The sequence below is a fragment of the Eulemur rufifrons genome, chromosome 7 (assembly GCF_041146395.1).
Source record: "Eulemur rufifrons isolate Redbay chromosome 7, OSU_ERuf_1, whole genome shotgun sequence".
NCBI lineage: Eukaryota > Metazoa > Chordata > Mammalia > Primates > Lemuridae > Eulemur > Eulemur rufifrons.
The window spans coordinates 125,402,354-125,427,631 of NC_090989.1; the positions used below are offsets into that span (position 1 = coordinate 125,402,354).

General features: G+C 35.7%; 1 protein-coding gene and 1 pseudogene across 3 annotated transcripts in view; one reads left to right on the forward strand and one right to left on the reverse strand.

Annotated features, from left to right (window-relative positions):
- The window catches only part of ANKRD28 (ankyrin repeat domain 28), a 112,230-nt gene that overhangs the window by 36,827 nt on the left and 50,125 nt on the right, over positions 1 to 25,278 (reverse strand). For all 3 annotated transcript variants that reach the window (XM_069473267.1, XM_069473266.1, XM_069473268.1), the window contains 7 exons: positions 25,159 to 25,229; positions 19,778 to 19,978; positions 18,035 to 18,122; positions 10,545 to 10,687; positions 7,317 to 7,529; positions 1,130 to 1,208; positions 78 to 192 (listed from right to left, as the gene is read on the reverse strand). In XM_069473267.1, coding sequence (XP_069329368.1) covers positions 78 to 192; positions 1,130 to 1,208; positions 7,317 to 7,529; positions 10,545 to 10,687; positions 18,035 to 18,122; positions 19,778 to 19,978; positions 25,159 to 25,229 — 910 coding nt within the window. The remainder of the gene's footprint in view (positions 1 to 77; positions 193 to 1,129; positions 1,209 to 7,316; positions 7,530 to 10,544; positions 10,688 to 18,034; positions 18,123 to 19,777; positions 19,979 to 25,158; positions 25,230 to 25,278) is intronic.
- On the forward strand, positions 24,540 to 24,686 carry LOC138388681 (U2 spliceosomal RNA; annotated as a pseudogene).

Sequence of the window (25,278 nt, forward strand, 5' to 3'; positions counted from 1 at the left end):
ATACCTAAAAAAGGGCAGTTCACTTCCTTTTGTGCTTCCCTGTGACAACTATCAACACCTCGGTAAGTACTACTTACTTTGCAGTGTCAGCACCACTTGTAATAAGAGTGTTGATTAGCAGCTCATGGCCATATCGTGCTGCTATGTGCAAAGGGGTGTTTCCATTCTTATCCTCACAGTCGATTACAGCTCCTGTGACAAAGGACTGTCAGACACTGGACTATACAAAGTCAAACCCATTACATGGAAAGTAAGATAAAAAATGCTGTTCAAGCACAAACTAATACACTAATCCTAACTAGATTTCATTCATAGCATATTTATTGGGCCTGGAATTAGAGTTACAGATTTTATACTTAAAGTAATTTTGTGAATTAAGCATAAGATTTTAATAGATTTTAAATTGATAAAAGGGTTCTGGGGTCCAATAAGTTTGGAAACCAATGTATTAAAACAAAATTAAATACATTCCTTTAGGGCAAGACTTTTCAGAGCTTTAGCGTGCATACTCTTCTATGTCAGCAAGACTGCATGCAGTGTTTCAAAAATTATTTGATCATGAGCCTATTTGTAGCTTTCACCTGTGAAATCTTAGCACCTACTAACTAGAGGACTACTAAAAAAATAGTTCCTTGGACTATGGCTTGGGAAACATTGATTTAAAGTAACACACTTAAAAGTTCTTTTGAGTTAAAAGTCTAACTTTCTTAGTGCTAATTCAAACACAAAAGAATACAAGTTCAGAAAATTAAAATCATAGAATTAGTTCAAAATATTCAGAAGGGGAAAATGATAGATGTATATACAGAGTATATACATTAATATATAATACAAATTGTGGTAGAAAGGCAGTTTTTTATTTAGCAATATTGAACAAAGTCAACATTAACTCCTGAAGAAATAATATTTATAATTTGGGGAAACAAAACAAAAATAAATGAAAAACAAATTATGAAAGATACATATACATGGCTTTTATACTCTTTAATATTTGATTTTTATATAATCTGAAATCATATATTAAAAATATACAGACTGCTATGACAAATCCTTAATACCATTCATTTGGTGGATTTTTTTTTTTTTTACTACGTTTAAGAAAAAAAAAACAAACAGAAATACTTTTTACCACTCTGGATAATGGTTTGTGATCTGGAGAATCTACCGTGGAGGGCAGTCATGTGCAGTGGGGTTTTCCCATCTTTACTCTGAAATAAACAAAAAACCCCCTTAGATTACTGTTATATCCATAGTATGTAATCCTTAGTCTTGTTCTGAATATCCTCTTGCATCTTTATTTTCTATAGCTATTACAAACCATTAAATTTAATTGAAGCCTATGCAGGTAAAAGAGCTGTTTAAAATTATGAACTAATTTTTTTAGAATGTGTATCAGAAAGCACAAATATACAAAAACTCTATGCCCGCAGTTTATAAATTAGGAGTGATATAGTCAGGATGCGCTTCCCAAATTTAAGACTCAAAATTTCACATTGCTCCAATGTTTTAAGAAACCCTGAATCCCTCCTCAACCAAGGAAAAGTGAGTATCAGAATTAACATCAACCACTACAGTTCATTAAAAAAAACTGTGTATATTATCTATAATTATTTATAAATATTGTTAGCTATTTTCTCAAATCTCTTAAAATAATAAAGCAGATTGGCTGGACATGTGTGTATTTCATATAGAAATTCTAAAGGCGTTCCAAATATGAAGAAAAACAACTCCTGAATTAGGTGCTATGTTTTCTTCTGGGTTAGGCAATGTCTTTTCTTCCTTAAAATCTTTTAGTTAATCAAAACATACGTGTGACCAATGCAAAGGAAAGAAACTGTTTTGGAGCTCCTAATGTCACAGCAACATTCAGCATGGCTTCTGTGTCTGTACTAACATTGAAATGTGACAATTTTTCTAAGTCTATACTAACACTATACAATGCAAATATCCTTAAGAAATCCTTAACCCATTATGATATTGGAGTACTAGAGCAGTATCATAAATAGCTACTTAGGTATTTGATTCCATAATTTTATATGATTTTTTCAAGCAAACAAACTATACAACTGGCAAGTAATCTTGAAGAATTTCTAATTTTTTGGAGACCTTGTAAGAAAGGAAGGGAAAAAGAGAGACAGAATGCATGCGTGTGTGGGCTCTGGAGTCAGAACAATCTGAGTGTGGATTCTCAGTTCTGTCCAGGCAAGATTTTGGACAAGTTGCCTAACTTCTCTGTGCCTTCATTTCCTCAACAGAAAACGAAGATTATTTCATCTACACCTCATAGGTCTCTGTTGTACAGAGTAAATACAATAAACTTTTTGTGTAAAACACTCATGTGACATACCAGTACTTGTTATATCATTTTAATTTTAATCATTGTTTTTAATATGCTAGTTGTTATTCTTTCAACCAGAAAAATAAAACAAAACAAAAAGCACAAAAGCATTTTTAACAAAAAGATTCTGTTTTCATGTTTTCAAAATGTTCCCTATACGACAAATCCTGATTTTTAATGTTAATCTTTTGCCTATAGCCATTTTTTACAGACAAAAAAACAAAAGAAAGAGAAACTTGTAATGAAAATTTGAGGCCAGGTGCAGCAGCTCATGTCTGTAATCCTACCACTCTGGGAGGCCGAGGCTGGAGGATCACTTGAGGCCAGGAGTTGAAGACCAGCCTGAACAAGAGGGAGACCTTATCTCTACAGAAATAGAAAAGTTAGCTGGGCACGGTGGTATGCAACTGTAGTCCTAGCTAGTCGGGAGGCTAAGGCAGGAGGATTGTTTGAACCCAGGAGTTTGAGGCTGAAGTGAGCTATGATGACACCACTGCTTTCTAGCCTGGATGACAGACTGAGACTTTATTCCCACCAATTTGAATTCATAAAATGCTGAAATTTGGAAGATATAACTATAGTTAACATTTATATATATAGCACTATGTTTCAGGTACAGTTTAAAACACTTCATAAATATTAGTCATTTAATCCTCACAACCCTATGAGATGGATACCATTAATCTTGTTTTGAGGATGAGGAAACTTAGGCCCTGGAGTTAAATAATTTAATCAGGCCTCATAACTAATGAGTGATAAAGTCCTTTATTTCTTTTCTTTTCTGAGATAAAGTCTTGCTATGTTGCCCAGGCTGCCCTTTAATTCCTGAGCTCAAGAGATCCTCCCATCTCAGCCTCCTGAAAGCTGGGACTGGGCTTGTGCCACTGTGCCCAGATAGTATCCTTTATTATAATCCAACAGGTGGAACTGTATTAACATTTTTACTTTACTAATCATAAAACGTATTCTAGATATATAAAAGGAAAAGATTGAGATTACCAACTGAAAAGTCTGCCTTAAGACATGTTAGGAAGGGGGAAGGCACATTTATTTTTCTCTGAACTGGAGAAACACTGTGTGAATTTTTTTTTCAATCACCTCAAATCATTTTAGAATCAAACTAAGAGTTTTAAACAAGAAAATAGAAAAACCAATAAAAATTCTAAGAGTTGGTTTCACAGGTGACCAAAACCAGTAATAAGGCTCACATTTCACAATAATTAGCCTCAAATTTTAAATCAAATATTTAGTGTATTTGCTTAGCCGACCAAAATCTATTCTAAAAGAATAGTGTGAGTGGGAAAACGTGTGCATGTAAATGAAGAAATCAATTAATAAGGCTCATATTAAACCAGACCTATACTGCCTTTTAAACCCTATTCATTTTAACTCTATCACTCTGTAGGATAACTAATTTAAAATCTTAGAAATTGAATTATTACAAACTTAAATTCACATTCCAATTCCTAGTCATCTATAACTTAATCAAACCCAGAGACAACAAAACGGAGAATGCGATAGGAGGAAAAGATTAAGCAGGGAGAAACAAAGAGATAATTTGATAAGGAGAACAAGAAGGTTAGCAAATTTAAATTTTTATAACATAGAGCAAGTGTCAAGGACTTAGGCCCCTTAGTCAATCAACCAAATAATAAATACCCATTTGATAAATATAGGAAATACAGGTGTTGGGAATGCATGAGCACATAGTCTTGTTGGTTGAAAACTCAGTTATTAACAATTTTTGTGTAATTTCAGAGCTGGAAGGGACCTTAGAAGTCATCAACATGGGAAACATGTTTCAGTAGAACTTGGCAATAAAATAATTGGACAACTGCATATAAAGGAGATGTCATATCTCCTTAGGTGAGATTAAGGCAACTTTCATGAAATCTGTTTTGAAACCAACATCATAAGCTGTTGCCTTCAAATGTATTTAAACGTATCTTAACCCCTTTGTTAAAAGTTTCCCTTGTTATGTATGAAATCTACCAATGAATTTTACAAATTAAGGAGGTAACTTCAAATAGGACATTCATTGTTCTGAGCATTTTACTTTTAAGTGAGCCTCTTACAGGAGTGATTCTTGAAAGATAGACTGAAAATATAATCACAGTGTCAACTATGTAGACACTGACATGAATCAAGTGACTCATTATCATCAAATTGTATTAAATATTCATGCCTAAATGGCAGTGTATAAAATAGGAAGCCTAATCTCTATGCTATGTTGATGCCACTGCACTCTAGCCAGGTCAAAAGAGCAAGACTCTGTCTCAAATAATAAAGAATAAAAATAAAATTAAAATTAAAAAAATAAGAATTTTGAATTTATATCAACATTCTTCAAAAGCAAAGATCACAACCAAATTTTTTCAGTCTCTATGAGACCCGTTTATAATAAAATGGCTGAGTTAAAATCATCTTTGTGTGTTAAATATTAAGTATCATAAAAATGATGAAGGCTTAACCTACATCATTAGCTATTATATATCTTTCAGTTTATTTGGTCCTGTCTTTAATGGTATGCATACTGAAGTGTTTAGATGTGACATGTAGTGATGTCTGTGACTAACTTTAAAAAGCATCAATCCAATCACTGGTGTCCAGCTAATAAAAAAGCATCAAATAATTGGGCAACTGAGTGGGTGGATGGATGGATGGATAAACAGTAAACAACCAATGGTAAAATACTAGTGGTAGAATCTTGGTGGTATATATACAGGTGTTCACTCTAAAAGTCTTTTTTGAAATTTTAGGAAAAAACACGATATCAGTGAATTATACATAAGGAATAGTTGCTTCTTGGTCACACTTTCAGGAGTAAGCATTTGAATTTTAGAAATACATGAAAATTCTGGAGCTAAAATAGTGTGCTTTTACTGCATAATTCTGTGAGAAAGCATAAGCAATTAAGATTTTGAGGTCTGGTGAGGTGGATCATACCTGTAATCCTAGCTTTCTAGGAGGCTGAGGCAAGGGGATTGCTTGAGGTGAGGAGTTGAATGCCAGTCTGGGCAACTCGGCAAAAAAAAAAAAAAAAATTCTTTTTTAAAGACAGGGTCTGCTCTGTTGCCCAGGCAGTGCAGTAGCACCATGATAGCTCACTGTAGCCTCCAACTCCCAGGGTTAACCACCACCCCACCTTAGCCTCCCCAGTAGGTAGGACATACACCACCATGTCTGGCTAATTTAAAAAAAATTTTTGTATAGACAGGGTCTCACTATGTTGCCAAGGCTGGTCTCCAACTCCTGGGCTTAAGCCCATCTCTGCCTTACAAAGTGCTGGGATTACAGGTGTGAGCCACCACACCTGGCCACCAATCTTAAATGTAGTCCCTTATGAATTTTGACAAATGCTTATCTACATAATATAAAGCCTGCCAAAATATTAGATCATTAAATATGAAATGTCAGATTTTGAATTAAAATTTTAGTTTATTATATCTCAAACAAGAAACAGCACAATTAAAGTATGCACCTAAACTCTCGACACAGTTTTGCTATCTTAATGGTAGCTTATTTATTCCAGCAGCGAAGAAGCCTAGAGAGCGAGTGGTGATGAAATCACGAAAGGCATTTTCCACAGCTTGTTGAAAATTGGATATTTCTCCTTGCAAGAAGTGGTCTAAAGCCTGGAAGAAGTGGTAGTCAGTTGGTGCAAGGTTTGGTGAATATGCTGGATGACAGCGTTTCCAAGTCCAGCTGCTATAGTTTAAGCAGCGTTGTTTGTGTGACATGTGGTCGAGTGCTGTCTTGTAAGAGGGTTGGCCTGTCTCTATTGACCAGTCTCAGCTGCTTCATCACAGACATTCTCATCATTTCGTCCAACCGGTTGCAGTAGATACCCACTGTAATCAGCCGACCAGGTTTCATGAAGTTGTAGTGGATAACGCTAGCACTGGACCACCAAACAGACACTATTAGCTTTTCTGGATGAATATTTGGTTTTGGGCTATGTTGGCAGTTCATCTTTATCCAACCGTTGTGCCGAGCACTTGCAACTGTCAAAATCCATTTTTCATCACACCTAACAATACAGTGTAGAAATGGTTTGCTTTTATAACAGCAAAGAAAGTCAAGCTTGGAGACAATTTCTCTTCTGGTGCTTGTTTAATTCATGCGGAACCCATCTATCCAGGTTCTTTACCTTGCTGATTTGTTTCAAATGGTCCAATATTGTTGGAATAGTAACGTCAAACCTTGCCGCTAATTCAAGCACAGGTTGAAATGGATTCACTTCCACTGTAGCTTTCAGCTCATCATTTTCCACCTTGGTCTCAAGTTGCCCACATGGCTCATTTTTGAGATTAAAATCACGAGAATGGAACTTATCAAACCAACTACATGCTGTGCATTCATTAGCCACATCCTTCCCAAACACTTCACTGTTATTTCAAGCTGTCTGTGCTGCATTGATGCCACAACGGAACTTATATTTGAAAATAACATGAATTTTTGACTTATGTATGGTTTCACAAAAATTGCTCTTAAAAAAATTTGATAGATAATCACAAGCCAAACTGTGTGTCTGAAAGAATAAGAATGTACCTTCACAATACAAATAAAACAAGAAGTGTCAAAGTGAAATGTCAGAGTTATCAACTGTCAAACTTAGTACTTAAGGAAATTAGACATTTCATACTTAATAATCTAAATACAAAACATTACCATTGCCCCATAAAGTTTCCTCATGCCTCTTTCCCCTCCTCCCAGAGGCAACCGCTGCTCTTATTTTTCTCAACTATAGATTCTGGAACCCTATACAAGTAGAATTTCATCTGTTCTAGAACCTTATATAAATGGAAAGAGCATACACACTTTTGTGTGAGGCTTTTACTCAGCATATTTTTAAGATTCAGCCGTGTTCTTGAGTTAATTAGTAGTTCCTTTTTTATTGCTAAAGAGTATTCACTATTGATATTCTTTTAAATAGTAAAATCCTAAATAAAGTATGGATTCTGATTTTGTTTCATACCTTCATATTGACATCGGCCCCATTGCCAACTAGAAGCTCTAAACATAATGCTCCATGTGTTGATGCAGCAGCAAAGTGCAAAGGAGTAAATCCTTTTTCATTCTTTTGATTTACAATAGCACCACAGTCTATAAGTTCATTCACTACAACGTCTTGTCCATTATAGCAGGCTACATGAAGAGGTGTATTTCCATAGGCATTTGGTTCATTCATCTATTGGAAGGAAAAAACGGTGAATGTTAAAGTCTCACTAATTATCATTGTTGCCAGCTATTTTAGCAATTTTGTGGTTGCAATCAAATTATTAAAGTGAGAAACAGTAACAGGGATAAATACTCAGTTGAGGCTTATAATTCTGAAGTTCATTTAAAAAAATGAACATTAACAGGCATTTTGGAGCTAAATAGATTTTGTACATTCAGGGAATATAATTCACATATACAATGTCTACCTCATGACAAAACTGAATAATATCAAAAGAAATATTTTAGGAAAATGTAAACTAATGTATTTTACATTAGGGATTTACTGTAGAATTAATTCTAAGACTCAAAAAATAAACACAGACTGAAGATTCTGAGGTATAGTCAATAGCATGCATATTTTCAGTCTTTTCACTTTGCAATGACAACAGTAAGTTAGTAATGAAGTACAGATCAGGATTTTAAAAATGAAGGGCATGTTCTTCTACTTATTTAATTCATTTTTGCTGCAAACGTGGGCTGTAAATATGTTCCAGCTTCACATGCTGGCATTTTATCACAAGGCAAAAGAATGTGCTCAAGAATGAGAAATAATTCATGCAACTCGGGTTTTTTTTTTTTCTTTCTAATAAATAAAACAAGGAATACTTTGAAGTTTACATGATTTCTCTACAGTAAAGAAAATGATTTGGCTAGGCGTGGTAGCTCACACCTGTAATCCTAACACTCAGGGAGGCCGAGGTGGGAGGATTGCTTGAGGTCAGGAGTCTGAGACCAGCCTCAGCAAGAGTGAGACCCTGTCTCTACTAAAAATGGAAAGAAATTAGCCAGGCATGGTGGCACATGCCTCTAGTCCCATCTACTTGGGAGGCTGAGGCAGGAGGATTGCTTGAGCCCAGGAGTTTGAGGTTGCTGTGAGCTAAGCTGATGCCATGGCATTCTATCCAGGGTGACAGAGTGAGACGCTGCCTCAAGAAAAAAAAAAAAAAAAAAAAAAAAGAATTATGATCCAAAGAGAGGTCTGGACTTTGCCCTTGGCTTCAGAGAAGTAATCTATGTTATACCTGATAGAAGTGTCCTTGTTTAGGATGGGGGCTGACCATGCCAGATATAAACCAACTATGTGATATAGGGTAGGGGTTTTGGGTTATGAGGTATCAGTGTATTTGGAGACTAATCAACCACATGGGCAATCAATCATGTCTATGTAGTGGAACCCTAATAAAACTAACAATGAAGCTCAGGTGAGCATTCCTAATTAGAAATACATTGTGCATATTGTCACACATTGATGCTAGGAGAGTAATGTGTCCTGAATCCATGAGAAGGGGACAAAGGGAACTTCACCTTTAGAACATTCCCAGACTCTACCCTACGTGTCTCTCTTCCCTTGGCTGATTTTATTTTGTATCTTTTCCCTGCAATATACTGTAATTGTGAGTATATAGCTTTTAGTGAGCTTAGTGAGTCTTTCCAATGAATTATCAAACCTGAAAGTAGCTTTGAGAACCCCTCACCCACAACTTGTAGTTGGTCATAAGACTTGTGAAGAGACTCTGCCCCATAACCTCATAGTTGGCCCCAATGTATCACAACTTTAACATTTTCTTTTCTGCAATCACTGGTAACAGACATCTGAGGAAGTAAGAAAATAATAACACTTAACTTTAATTAAAGTACCTAGATTTTGTCACCAGAAGCTAGAAGAGAGACATGCGAATAGATTCTGTCTCAGAGCTTCCAGAAGGAACCAACCTAGATGACATCTTGAGAACTTCCATACTATAGAACTTTAAGAGATTAAATTTCTGTTGTTTTAAGTCTCACAAACTGCCCAGTTGGTGGTAATTTATTATGAGGTCCCCAGGAAACTAAAAAAAACCACACAATTGGAGGCCACATGTCATTAAAAGACTGTTAAGAATGATCACTTATTTCAAAGAATATACTGTCACCAGAGTTTACAAATGTTATTTTACTGTCAATAAAATAAGTCTTAAGAATTGCACTAGAATGAACTTGAATAAGTGATCAGAAACAAGATTGCCTCATTTATTTAGATCAGGGGTTTTTCAAGGTATTATGTTACTCTTGTTGAAATAGATACAAGAATTGCAGAGTTGAAATGAAACTTTTATCTGTTTTGAACTCTACAAAATTCTACATAACAATGTGCATGGATTTTTGTAACTTCTTGTGAAGCCCACATGTTCAATAATTGCTAGCTTGCTTTAGGCAGAGAGTTTCACATGGTTCTTAAACCAAGAGCCTGTCCACCTCTACAGTTCTGTCATGTATTCTGTGTCCAACTAGGCTATAACCTACTTTTCTTAGTTTTTTTGCAGCTGTTTCCTTCTAGCAGAACCTTACCCACTCTCTTCTAATTTGCTGTTTTGAAGAACCAATGAGTTTGTTAGAACTGTCCCTAAAATAAGAGTAAATATACTAAGAGTGGGAGTAAAGTACATGTGTTTAAGGAATGTCCTGTAAAAGCTCCAGGTATTCTTAGCTATCTCAATTTAGAAATCAAAGATATCCAGATAAAGTAGCATTTCTTTTTAACCAAAGAGAATTCTATGGAAAGGAACACTTATACTTGGTAGACAAAAAGCCTTGTTTTCCTGCCTAGCTCTTGCCAATCTCTTGCAACATGAACTGCTACAGTCATTTAAAGAGAATATTAGACTAACTAGGCAAACAACAATAACCTGGCTGTCTAATCCATGTGTATCTGATCTGCTGGTTCCCTCAGGTGAAATGGAACTACAGGGCCTGGAATGTGATGGAGAAGGAAAAATGGCAATTAATCATTCACCCTTGAAAGTTATTTTACCTCAATATAATTTGACTATATATGTCTTGATCATTAATCAGTACACTAGAGAATAAGTAAAGGACTATAGATATCCAGTTAAAAAACAAAAATTATTGTATAAATCATCTTTTAAACCTGAAATAACTTTTGCCAACAACAGAATTACATAAAATGCTTCATTATTTTATACTGTTCAATCTATACACCTACATCAACTCCAAGATCTAAAAGGTACTTGACTACGCTGATCATTCCACTAGAGGCTGCCGCATGAAGAGGTGTATAAGACTTCTTATCCTTGCATGTCACTTCAGCTCCATGTGCCACGAGTAATTTCACTACTTCAATGTGACCTAAAAACGTGTTTTTGAAGAAAAAATTAAGAAATGAGCATATGAAAAATATTAAATACAGAAAATCTTTAAAGAAATTTAAAAATGCAAATTAACTAGATGATGCACAGGTCACCAATAAATCACATTGTAACTTGAGAAAGGACAGAAGGAAAACATAAGAATTCTGGATAATTTTGATAAATGTTAGTAGAAATAATTAATATTAAAGATAAAGTTGGCCCTCTGTATGCACTGGTTCCACATCTGAAGATTTGACCAATTGTAGATTGAAAATATTTGAAAAAGAAAATAAAAACAATTAAAAAAATTACAAATTTTAAAATGCAGTATATTAACTATTTACATCATATTAAGTATTATAAGTAATCTAGAGATATTTTAAAGTATATGGGAGGATGTATATTGTTTACATGCAAATAATACACAATTTTATATGAGGGACTCGATCATCTGCAGATTTTGGTATTGGGAGATTAGGGGTCCTAAAACCAATCCCCCTGAGGATATCAAGGGACAACTGTAATATATTTGATTATTTTTTTTTTCAGTGATAAGCTTGCAATCTGTAATATTCCTTTTGCCTAGATCTTTTTGGTTTTTTTCCTCCAAGGTTATTTTAAGTTCTTTAACATTTAACATTCTTAAGTTCTGAAGTTAGCTTTTTATGTCTAATTCAGGCATACTTTGTTTTGTTGTGCTTCACAGATATTGCATGGTTTTTGTTTTTTTAAACATAAACTGAAGGTTTGCGGCAGCCCTGTGCTGAGCAAGTCTATTGGCACTATTCTTCCATTAGCATGTGCTCACTTCATGTTTCTGTCTCACATTTTGGTAATTCTTACAATATCAAACCTTTTCATTATTATTGTATGTGCTCTGATGATCTGTGATCAGTGATCTTTGATGTTACTATTATAATTATTTTGAGGCACAATGAATGACACCCATATGAGATGGTGAACTTAATAAATGTTGGGTGTTATTACTGCTCTGTTCCCACATCAGTCTCTCTCCTCTTGGGCCTTCCCTATTCACTGAGAACAATATTGAAATTAGGCCAGTTAATAACCCTACAGTGGCCTTGAAGTGTTCAAGTGAAAAAAAGTTGCATGTCTCTAACTTTAAATCAAAAGCTAGAAACAATTATTTAGTGAGGAAAGTTTAAAAAGTTTAGTGAGGAAAACATAGTTCTCCAAGTTGTGAATTCAAAGGAAAAGTTATTGAGGAGAAATAAAAGTGCTACTCCAGTGAACATATGCATGATAAGAAAGCGAAAGAGCCTTATTGCTGAGAAAGTTTGAGTGGTCTGGGTTTAAGGTCAAACCAGCCGCAATATTCCCTTAAGCCAAAACCTAATCCACAGCAAGGACCTAACTCTCTTCAATTCTATAAAGCCTAAGAGAGGTAATGAGACTGCAGAACAAAAGTTGGAAGCTAGGAGAGGTTCCTTCATGAGATTTAAGAAAAAAAGCTGTCCTCACAAAAGTGCAAGGTGAAGCAGCAAGTGCTGATGTAGAAGCTACAGCAAGTTGTCCGGAAGATCTAAGATCACTGATGAAGGTGGCTACACTAAACAATAGATTTTTCAATGTAGACAAAACAGCCTTCTATTGGAAGAAAAGACTTTCTTTTTTTTTTTTTTTTTTTGAGACAGAGTCTTGCTCTGTTGCCCGGGCTAGAGTGCTGTGGTGTCAAGCTCACAGCAACCTCAAACTCCTGGGCTTAACAATCCTTCTGCCTCAGCCTCCCGAGTATCTGGGACTACAGAAATGCACCACTATGCCCGGCCAATTTTTTTCCTATGTATATAATTTTAACTGTCCAGATCATTTCTTTCTATTTTTAGTAGAGATGGGGTCTCGCTCTTGCTCAGAGCTGGTCTGGAACTCCTGACCTCGAGTGATCCTCCCACCTCGGCCTCCCAGAGTGCTAGGATTACAGGCGTGAGCTACCACGCCCGGCCTAGGCCTTTCATAACTAGAGAGTAGAAGTCAATGCCTGGCTTCAAAAAACAAGCAGACTCTCTTGTTAGGGGTAATGCAACTGGTGACTTTAGGTTGAAGCCAATGCTCATTTAACATTCTGAAAATCCTAGAGCCCTTAAGAATCATGCTGAATTGACTCTGCCAGTATTCCAAGATGTAACAAAGCCTGGATGACAGCACATCTGTTTACAGCATGGTTTACTGAACATTTTAAGCCCACTGTTGAGACTTACTGCTCAGAATAAAAGATTCTTTTCAAAATATTTCTGCTCATTGACAATGCACCTGGTCATCCAAGGGCGCTGAGGGAGATGAACAGATTAATGTTGTTTTCATGCCTGCTAACAAAACATTCATTCTGAGGCCTATGGATCAAGAAGCAATATCAACTTTCAAGTCTTATGATTTAAGCAATATATTTCATAAGGCTATTGCTGACATAGATGGTGATTCCTCTGATGGAGCTAGGCCAAGTAAATTGAAAATCTTTTGGAAAGGATTCACCATTCTAGATGTCATTAAGAATACTCATGATTCATGGGAGGAGGCAGAGGATCAGTATTAACAGGAATTTGGAAGTTGATTCCAACTATTATGGATGATTTTGAGTGGTTCCAAGACTTTAGTGAAGGAAGTAACTGCAGATATGGTGGAAAGAGCAAGACAACTAGAATTAGAAGTATAACTTTAAGATGTGTCAGAATTGCTGCAATTTCATAAAGCTTTCATGGATGAGGAGTTGCTTTGGTTGGATGAGCAAGGAAAGTGGTTTTTTGAGACAGAATGTACTCCTGGTGAACATACTGTGAACACTGTTGAAATGATAGCAAAGGATTTTGACTATTACATAAACATAGTTGATAAAGCAATGGCAGGGTTTGAGAGGACTGACTTCGATTCTGAAAGATGTTCTACTGTGGGTAAAATACTATCAATAGCAATTGCACACTGCAGAGAAACCATCTGTGAAAGGAGAGTCAACTGATGCAGCAAACTTCACTGTTGTCTTATTTTAAGAAATTGCTACAGCCATCTAAGATTCAGCAACCACCACCCTGATTAGTCAGTGGCCATCCACATTGAGGCAAGACCCTCTACCAGCAAAAAGATTAGAATTGTTTAACGTTCAGATGATCATTAGTATTTTTTAGCAATAAAGTATTTTTTAATTAAGATGTGCACATTGTTTTTCAGACATACTGCTATTGAACACTTAATAGACTTCTGTATAGTATAAATATTTATATGTACCGGGAAACCCCAAAATTTGTGTGACTCACTTTATTGCGAAATTCACTTTATTGTGGTGATCTAGAATTAAACTCATAATATTTTTGAAGTATGCCTGTATAAGACATCAGTTTATATTTCTCACCTTATTGGAATCTTCTAACTTGTAAATCTGGGAATGACTTGGACCTGTTTCTTAAGAATGTTAGGTCTGTAAAACATGCAGCTGAAAACCTTTTTCCTTATTATTTCTACTAGATCTCCTTAACCACTTTGTTTGCTACTCACCCTTGTAATAATCAGGATAGGCTAGGGTATACCGTGCTGCAGTTAACAATCAACTCCCCAGTCTCAATGGCTTAAACAATTGATGTTTCTATTTCTCACTCACACTGTAACTGGTGAACAAGAGGGCTCTGCTAAGTCATTCAAGAACCTGGGCTCATGCTGCTCACATTATCTTGAGTGTGGGCGATCACTGGTGTTGCAAGGAAGAACAGACTGCAGAGTCTCATATGAGTAATTAAATGCTCTGACTTGGAAGTGATGTTGCTTTCAATTCACTTAGCCAAGACTAGTCTCAGGCCCCACCCAACCCCACGAAGAGGCCAGGAAGGGAGCCCTGTATCCAGAAGGTGAGAAAACTACAATTTTCCTTTTATGACTCCTTACTTTTTATCAGATTAGATTATACAGTGCTTTCTCCCTTTCCCAGTCCTTTCTACCTCTTTGTTCATGAGATTTCCTTCCTTATGTGGAAATATTCTCCTTGGACGTCTCCTCCCAATCACTGCTACTAACGTTAGACCCCGTCTTCCCACAGCAACCCAGTCACCTCTCTTCCCTAGAAGCTTTATAAACCTTGTGATGTTTCTTAAATTGAATCATTAGTTACTAACCCTTTAATTACTCTTTATGTATTAACTTCTCAAATATATTATATCCCTTCAAAAGGTTGTATATTCTACTTCTTGGTATATTCCATAGGGCCAAGAGCAGCGCTACATACAAAACAAATACCCAATATATATTTGTTCCATTGAATAAATTGCTTGTGATGCTATTTTTTAAAATTCCTTCAGAGACAATGAGTATATAAAGTTAATAAACTATAAAACAAAGCTTTCAAACAGAGGACCCCTCCCTTGAAAAAATTAAGCCAGGATACTGCAAGATACATAAAAGATTCAGGCAGATTTAGTTGTTTATATACAAATTATCAATTAAAGTGGATATTTTCAGCTTCTTTCCCCCATCTCAATATGAAAAAGAAACATCTACTACTATGTTTCTAGAAAAAAACCAAAAAGGCTATTTATCAAATCATAAGGTGCCAAATTAAATGTGACTATAGTATAACAGTATTAACTGGTACAAAAGATCTCTCACTACACATAACTATCTATGGCTTCAAAAAGGACAGCTATTTGGATTTAGAGTAATGTAGTGACAATTAGGACTTACAAGCCCAAGAGGCTCATACATAAATACAGCTTTTTAAACAGAGCAAGTGCATATTATTCACTAATAGCCAAAAAGAAACTAAGTTCTCTTGATGTTTAAGACTAGAAAGCACATATACAAACATTAGATTAACTGTTTAAAACCAACATATCATTCTAAGTAAAAAATGCAGATCATGTTGATTGTTTGTATAAACTAGCAGATTCCAGGCAGAATGATGTTTCCTAACATTGAAAAAGCCCTATTTTAAAAGGGGCTATGTGACAAATATTGGAGCACATTTCAGAAATATGGATAAATCCCTTTAATTGACCATCGAAAATATGAAGAAGGGGCCTTCCCATACCCAGTTTGGAGGCGACTTATTTAAAAGAAAAAAGGTAAGAAAGTTCTAGAGTAAAATAAATGATATCATTCCAGCTAGGTAAAATCCTGGCAGAAATAAGTATGTCTTCTTTAGCAATTTACAGAATGATGTGACCAAGGGGACTAGATTTCATTTAATTCATCTAGGTCAATTTTTAGCACGGCATCTATCAGACATGTTTGGCATACATTATTCAGGAGTCAATGATGACATCCTCTTAAAAATTATGTCCATGTAATGTGAACTGGATAAATGTAAATAACTATCCTTCAGAAATCTGGAAAATTCCCTCCATTTTTCTTTTGTTCATGAATGCATAAGAAAAGTAAAATGAGCTATGTTTAGAATTTGTAAGTTTTCAAGGAAAGGAGGAGGGGAAAAAACATCATCTCACGTCCATTCGAATTAGGCACTGCTTCAAGACATACTGTGATGGCTTGTTAATCACGGTAATTAATATTTATTCAGTACCTCTATGTCCAAGTCATCACAGTTAAGGTAATTTGAGGCAGAACTCGGATGGATATTGCTAAAAGTATCGAGAGCAGCAGAAAAGATGAATATGTAAAGAGATTTCAATGAAGGTTGATGGCAGGAGCAAGCACAGGGTGGGGAGAAGAAAATGATCAATTCACTTGGGGAAGAGGTGGGACTAAAGAACACTGACAGAGAATTCAAGCCTAAGAGGTAGGGCCTAAGAGAAAATTAAGGGAGCCTCAACCAGGTGATGGAAAAAGGCCAGGGTTATTAAGACTGTGAGAAATAGATTACGAGACTACATGTAATCCCTAATGTCTCTTACACTGATACTGATGAATTCTCTGAATAAAACATAGAGGTGACAATGGCCTAGACTTCAGGCTTGTCTATAAGATCAGTGACCAGTCAGTATCTTTCTACTTTCATAGGTTTAACTCCTTAATCCTGTATCCCTTGAACGAACAGTTTTAAAAAGCTGTCTGTCAATACTCACCTTGTCCCATGCGTAAGGGAAGGAAAAGGACAATTATGAATCTCTGAACGGTTATGCTCAAAAATTAAATGGGCAGTGTTATGGTTTAAATATGTTGCCTAAAGTTCATGTGTTGGAAACTTAATCCTCAAGGCAACAGTGTTAAGAGTTGAGACCTTTAAGAGGTGATTAGGCCATAAGGACTCTGCCCTCATGAACAGATTAATGCCGTTATCTGAAGAGTGGGCTCCTTACAAAGGATGAGTTTGGCTCCCTCTCGCCCCCTCACGCGATGCCTTCTGCGATGTTATGATGAAGCAAGAAGGCCCTCACCAGATGCTGGTACATTAATCTTGGACTTCCTGGCCTCCTGAACTGTGAGGAAATAAATTCCTGTTTTTTTTATAAATTACCCAGTCTCAAGTATTCTGTCATAGCAGCACAAAACGGAGGAAAATATGTAGTGAGGTCCAAGACACACAGAATGCTTTCTTCAACCACAAATGAGAGGCCTGAAAAGGGACACTTAGTGGATCAGGGACAACAAAACCATTCTAGGCCCCCTGAGATACACACACTCAATTATTCTGGGAGCTCAACTGGAGGCAATCCACAAACCCATGGTAGGTTGTATTTCCCTCATGTTTAGAGATCTACTTTCATCTGCTTGGTCCCAGCATCCAGAAGCCAGCATTTCTACTCTGCTGTTTTTGTGCATTTTAAAATATCCTGATAGGCTGATCTGCCTCCCTGGCTCTCCAAGTTATCTCAAGAAGCAATTAATGTTTTTGTTACTGCTCTTGTCACACAGTTGCATAGGTTTTGGGTAGTCTACCATAGTCCTATTATCACCACGAGCTCTATTAGTTTTAGAGTGCAATTTTGCAGACTATAAGATTTTTAAAGAACATGTATATCATGTTACAGCAGAAGAGCCTGTTTTCCAACCCTCAAATTCTTTCTATAACATTACTGTAAGGCTCCTTAATGTATCTTCGTAACTTCTACCTTAATATTTCCATAAGAACAAGGATGGGTATGAGAATGGGCTTTTACTAAACACCAATCCTAAATTATGTACCCTAGGCCTGTGTCTGGGATATCTCTCCCTTTGTAGGTAAACAGAATTAATTTCAAACAGCTTTTAGATGAACTGGATCCAGAGCACTCCAAAGCTCCCCCACCATCAGGCTGGTTTCACCTGGGTAGCAAACTCAGATACTGTGTAACTTTACACTACCCTGAAAGACAAATGTTATGCAAACAGCAAGAACTAAAACAATTTTTCACATATAATGTCAAAAAGCAATACATAATGTCAAAAGGCAAATTAAAAAAGTACATACCCATATATGCTGCCCAATGGATAGCACGTCTATCTTTCTTGTCAAAAGCATTAATATTGGCACCTCTAGACAACAGTAGTTTGATCATCTGGAATAAAAGTAAATACACTTTCACCAAAATTCTGAAGTAGAATTGTTTATTAATACCACTTGTAACAACTACTCATTTTTCTATCTCTGGCACTGAATGTCTGCATTTGTAGAAATGAAGGAGCTAGACTAAATATTGAAGGCCACTTAACATAATAACAGGACAAAATATGAAAAAAGGGTTAACTGTGGGTATTACTGAAGTTAGGCACCACTGGTATCTTTTTAAGATGCTACTTTGTGTCCTGCTATTTTATGAACTAAGTACAAATCTGGAAAGTCTAAAGCTGGAATATTTAATAAAGGTTTTATTCCTACTTGTAGCCCAAAATGTTATTGAAATGCAAAGTGCGTTCTCATCTCAAAATGTCTTAAACTTAATTCAAGCACCAACACAGTATCTAAAGTACGATTAGACCTGAAGGTCACTGAATAGGCTACTTACCTCATAATGTACCAAGAATAATAATAATGCCTAACTATATTTACAACAGTTTCTCCATTGGAAAAGGCACTATAGATTTTAAATAGGGATATCTGTGACCTTAACTGCAGTGGAGACAAGGATTCCTTATGCCACAAAATCGGAGAAGTACAGAGTCCCCTCTTATCTGCAGTTTCACTTTCTGTGGTTTCAATTACCCACGGTCAACCGTGGTGTGAAAATAGGTGAGTACAGCACCGTTACAATAAGATATTTTGAGAGAGAGAGAGAGACACATACATAGACATACCACAGTCACTTAACTTTTATTACAGTATATTGCCATAATTGTTCCATTTTATTATTGGTGTTGTCTATCTTTTACTATGCCTAAAGTTAAACTTTATCATAGGTAGGTACGTATGTATAGAAAAAAAAAATAATGTATATAGGGTTTGGTACTATCTGATATTTCAGGCATGCACTGTGAGTCCTGGAACGTATCTCTGTAGATAAGGGAGGACTACTATACCGTGAAAAAAAAACACTAGCTCCCAGCCACAGAATCTTGGGAATGTCACTTCACCTCTTTGAGTTTTTGTGTTTGCAAAAAAGTGAAGGATTAGACAAGTTGGCCTCAAAGGTTCTTCTGCTTTGTTCTTCCCTAAGTCTTCTATATACACATAAACCCCAACCTTTACTATGACAACACCTAGCATAGGCAATGCTTGTTGTATAAGATAACTAAATACTAATTTTCTTAAATTGTTTTCTTTGATGGCTTTGTCATTGAAGAATTCTCTTGACTAAATGTTGATAATAAACAATAAGAAAATATGTTTTCCAAACTCTGCCTTCCTTTGCTACTATTCTTTTGGGAGAAGAGTGAGATTGCTCTATTTTCCTAGAAAATTTTTTTTCTACAACTATAGAAAATACTCTTTATGTTGTGTTAAGTTGGCAGTGTTCTCCTTTGTCACTGTAGGTTGGCTATAAATTTTAAGTGCATGGGCAGTCATCTACTAAGTAAATTTCTAAATTTGAGAAAGTTAAATCACAAAAAACATGTCTGAGGGTTTGCTAAAGGCAAAATTAGACAAAAATTAGCAAGATATAATAGATATTTATTTGCTTTTACCATGAACTAATGAATGGCTAAAAAGGGCAAGTTCATTAATCACTAGGGATGGATGTTAGAAGAGAAAAATCACTAATTAAATGCCACCTACCTCACCATGTCCACTGAAAGCTGCATGATGTAATGCAGTTCTCCCTGCTCGATCAGATACATTTACATTACTCAGAAGAGGTACCAAAGCTTCGGCACACTTTACAGCTTTATTAGCAGCAGCTATGTGTAACGGGGTTTGCCAGTTTTTGTCTCGAGCATTAACATCTGCAGAATGTTTCAGAAGTACCTGAACTGCTTCCTAAAACATATGAAGATAAAAGTTATACAAATAAGAGATTTAGAAATTATTCATATACTATGTAAAAAAAAATATATATATGAAGGAAATAAAAAGTTCTGATAGAACCTACTACAAACAAGCAGGAATTTACCTAAGAAAACAAAATATTTTGAATGTAAAGGCAGTACTCAGAGTCATATAAGATGCATCAAGAAAAAATATTCCTTTTCCTTACCCTCCCTTTAAAGTATTCCCTTTCCCTACCCTCCCAATAAAAGCAATTCCTATCAAAATGTGTAAGAAGAAATATTGAGAAACATTTTTCAAATATATTCACTTCTTATTTTGTTTTTTGAGATAGCAAGATACAATTAATTTATACTTTAACAGTTTTAAGGACTGAATATATACAAATTAAAAACATACTAATTCCAAAAGTATTATACATGATATATTTTACAAAATGAAAAACCACTAGGATCTAGTGAACTAAAAAAAAAAAGACGAGGTATTTATTACAATGCTGCTTAGTGGGAAAGTTAAGGCAATTTAAAAGTTTTACTGTCCAATTTGTGGAAGGGAGGTAGGGAGGAAGAAAAAGAGTTTTACTGTCCAAAGGGATTTATCTCCCAGAAGGATGAAAACCTCACATTACCATGTCTATAAATTGGACTCATGCAAGGATTCTATGGAATTCAGTATGCCAACAACATTAAATAATATAATCAGAACTAAATTTAGTAAAATTTTCCCCTTACAGTGATAATACTATTTTTTGGTAGATGAATGACAACCTACATATGAAAATGAAAAGGACCAGAATGAGAACAAACTCTGGGTTTCCATCTCAATTCTATAGTATTACTTATAAGGCATACTATTCAAGTCTTATAAAAAATACCCTCAGTGTTCTTATCTGTAAAAGGGGTGGGGAATACTACCTGCCCACCACTCTTCTCAAGTATGCTACAAGGCAGGATAAACTAACGTATGTGAAAAGTGTTAGAAAGTAAAAATAGCTATAAATATGCAGAGTATATTTATAGATTAAACAAAATACTATTAGCCATAAATCATCCATAGCTTTTTAAGCCTTTAAACTAAACAGTAATCAGAACTGCTTGAAATATGGGAAATAGCACAAGTACTTAATACGTTTGGCAAAAGACTAGGGAGATGTCTGGTAATCTATGAACCTGTAATGAAGTAACCCAGCTAATCAAAGATACATGGAGGCGTATGACCCTACAATTCCACTCCAGTCAGTTACCCAAAAGAAATTTAAAAATTCATCCATGAAAGCTCATAGCGGTTTTACTCCTAATAGCCAAAAACCAGAAATGCAAATGTCCATCAATAGGAAAATGGATAAACAAACAGTGGTACATCTGTGAAACGACATTACTCAGGAATAAGATGCCAGCCTTGCCTTATTCATTCCTGCTCTGGAATTCACAATGCAAACATTAAAGTTTCTGAAAAGTTTGGGAAATATTTATGTTCCATTAGGAAGAATAAGAAAATCAAGACTATTCTTTTGTTTCACTAAAAAGCAAGAATAAATCCAGTTCATGGTAAGTAAAGGTAGTAAACATAGCAACTAAGACTCTAGAATATCAAGAGAGATCAAAGTTTGAACCCTGGGTCCTATTTCCTACTCAGAGTAATATTAATACATGTCAGATAATAACAGCAGTGATCTTTGAAAATTCAGAGAAAACTGAAGAAAATCTCTAAAGGCTGCAGACATTTAATAAGAACACGTGAATTCCTAGAACTACAAACCAAAGAACCTGATGTCATGTCCTAGTCTAATTCTAGATCATATTATCAGCATATTATAAACATACAGAAAATGTGGGAATAACCAATGGCATAGATGGTTTCACTAACAGTGTTACCATAATAACTTCAATTCCAACTTTTCAGTTATTAGAGGATGAGTGTAAAAAATGCTGGTGTGCTTTAGGAAAAAAAAAGCTAAGTAAACACTCCATGACACCAATTTAAATGACATTATAAAATAGCAGGTGATGACAAAAGGTTAAACAATTATACTCAAAGAATATTTAATAATATCTTGCAGTCAATCTAAAAGAAACTCCACAGCACCAGCTCTCTCTCAAGGCACAGGAAAAAGAAGGGCTATATATTTGCAAATAAATAAAGTTTGGATGGACCACTAACATCTCACACAATAATATAATTTCTGTATATTACTGTTTGTTTTTTTTTTTTTTTTGAGACAGAGTCTCACTCTGTTGCCCTGAATAGAGTGCCATGGTGTCAGCCTAGCTCACAGCAACCTTAAACTCCTGGGCTCAAGCAATCCTCCTGCCTCAGCCTCCCAAGCAGCTGGGACTACAGGTGTGTGCCACCACACTCGGCTAATTTTTTCTATTTTCAGTAGAGACAGGGTCTCGCTCTTGCTCAGGCTGGTCTCGAACTCCTGAGCTCAAGCGATCTTCCTGCCTCGGCCACCCAGAGTGCTAGGATTATAGGCATCAGTCGCTGTGCCCTGCCAGTATACTACGAATGGTAAGTCACAAATCAGAGTGGTGTAGATAGATTGAGGCAGGTGACTAGTAGGATGTGGTGTGTGTAAACCGTGTCACTGAAGGAGAGTTAGGAAATGAATCTGGGATATTTAACCTGATTAATCAGTCTTTTTCAACCCAGGTTCAGTGAGGGAATTAAGCCCTAAGGCATTACTGTGTCTGATAAATTAACTTCTCTCCTACATACACATCTACCACTGTGTTAGCTATTAGTCTTTGGGGGAATTTAGAAAATAGTCACTCCAATTAACTTGTATAGGGTTTACTTCTCCCATGATAGATCTCAAAAATATAAACCAAAAGCTACCTAAAATTTTGCCTTTGAAAGACCCATCTCTTTACATATTTCTCTGTGGCCTCAGGTATGTTTTCTATTAAATGAAATAAGTATAATCTAGGTTTTCTAGCAGTTTTGCTAATTATGAGATTTTCTTTCCAAAAGAAAAATGATACCTTGTTTATACAAGTTATATTTGCATGGAACAGCCACATTTTATAGCTCTTCCCCATAATATTGCAAAAGAGTATCAACACTACATAGCCTAGAAATTTAGGCTGAAGAGCAGACTTAAGAAACTTACTAGTATTACTGCCTTCTAACCTACAGCTTGCCCTTAGATTCAGGCTCCATGTCTAGTGAAACTTGCCATCTTCTAACAATTTTTCTTTAAGAATTTTTGGTCTGTTTTACAACCTCTACATATACAAAATGTACCTTCTAATGATTTAATCTGGTAAAATTCCATTAATTTTAAGAGCCATATTTCTAAGAGTCATACTGAAAAATGGGTAGGTATGACTGATATTAATAGGTTCCAAAAATAGTAATGTTTATCTTCTTTAACTGCATGTATGTATGTATTTCTTTTTTTAAGAGATGAGGTCTTGCTGTCACCCAGGCTGGAGTAGAGTGGTGTGATCACAGCTCCCTGAAGGCTCGAACTCTTGGGCTCAAGCTATCTTCTTCCTGCTTCAGGCTCCTGAGTAGCTGGGACTACAGGTGTGGTGTGCACCACCACGCCTAGCTCACTTTTCTTATTTTTTGGGGGATGGGCTCTCACTATGTTTTGCCCAGGCTGGTCTTGAATTCCTAGTCTCAGGTGATCCTCTCGCCTCAGCCTCTCAAACTGCTGGGGTTACAGGCCTTAGCCACTGCACCCAGCTAACTGCTTGTATTTAAAGATACATCTTTATGGAATTAACAGCACAGAATTAACAGCATTACCATGGAATTTCAGAATTCAAAGTACTTTGGCAAATATGTCTTAGTTTTCATGATAACTCCCAGATTTGTCCAACACCATATAGCCAAAAAGTTGCAGGTGCTAACTGAACCAGCTGCACTAGCTAACTGAAGCTAGTGTCTCCAAATCTAAATTCTCTTAAGTTTATCAGCCATAGGACATTAAGGACCCAGGGGTTGCATGCTCAGGTGTACCCATCCTCCTCCTAACTAGGAGGCTACAGCTAACAGATTGTCTCTGTCACATCATAAGGATTATAATCTTTCCCAACCACTTTTCCCCTCTATGTCTTTTCACTTGCCCAGCTCATGTTCTAGGTTCAAGACGTAGTTCACAATGAATAGACAGAATGACAAAGAGGCAGAAGCTTCCCCTAGTTTCTCCTGAGGCACTAGTTAGAGCTCCTGTTCCTTCTCCAGAACTACCTAGTCCCATGATGGAGAGAAGGAGCGGTAGCAACACTGTGAATTCCTTTCTTGTCTCTCACAATTTGACAATGAAGAAACAATGGATTAACATTAACTTATACAATCACATACTTTTATATTTTAATTTTTTAAAATTTGCAACAAGTACTAACTATAATAAGGTAGGTAAGAGGGGTGCTTTGGACACAGCATTTTAGAAAAGCACCCAATATATTTTATAAAGGCAGTAAAATGACAGAAAAAAAGAAGGTCCAGGTTTTTGTTCTATCTCTATTCAAGTTGAGTAGTTTCTGGTGAATCATTACATAGTTTCATCTATCCTATAAAGATGTCATTAAGATTAGAAGAGATCGCTTCTCGGCCTTTTGGCTAAGATCAAGTGTAGGATTAGAAAATATGAAAAATATAAAAATGCTTGCAATAATGGACATTCTCTAAAAATGTTCATTTTCTTGATTAGCAAACAATATACAGGGATGTAAACAAGGAAGTATTCTTCTGTATAAGACATCTCACATATGTTAAGGTTCTATATTTAGAACTGATAAAATGTACAATCAAGTAATGTTTTTGAAACTAATTTCAGTGTTTAAATAATATTTCAATTAATCTTATACACTGATGAGATTATTTCTTGATCACAATCAGCAGAATCTTTGGAACAAGCTATTGTGAACCAGTAAAGCCCTGAGAAGAATTAAGATAGAAAAATAATTCCCTTGTAGAAGGAATAGAAGTAGTGTTTTTTCTATTTTCTGCTACTTCAGACTCTCCAAGACGCTTTATACACGAAAGGAGAAATGGAACAATTAACTTGGTTTGTACAAATTCTAAAGTAAAATGACCAGTCTAGGTATTTCAGTAGCTTTTTCCACTATGAAAACACAGAATTTGAATATGGACTCATACACAGGCCTACTTATTTCATGTTCTTATATACAATATATTTACTAAAAGAAATTTCATACCTCACTACAAGATGCAACTGCTCTGTGTAAAGGTGTCAACCATTTGCTGTCTTTGGCATTAACTCTAGCTCCTGCAACAAGAAGAAAAAAATAAATTGAAATATTTTACATAAAATATTT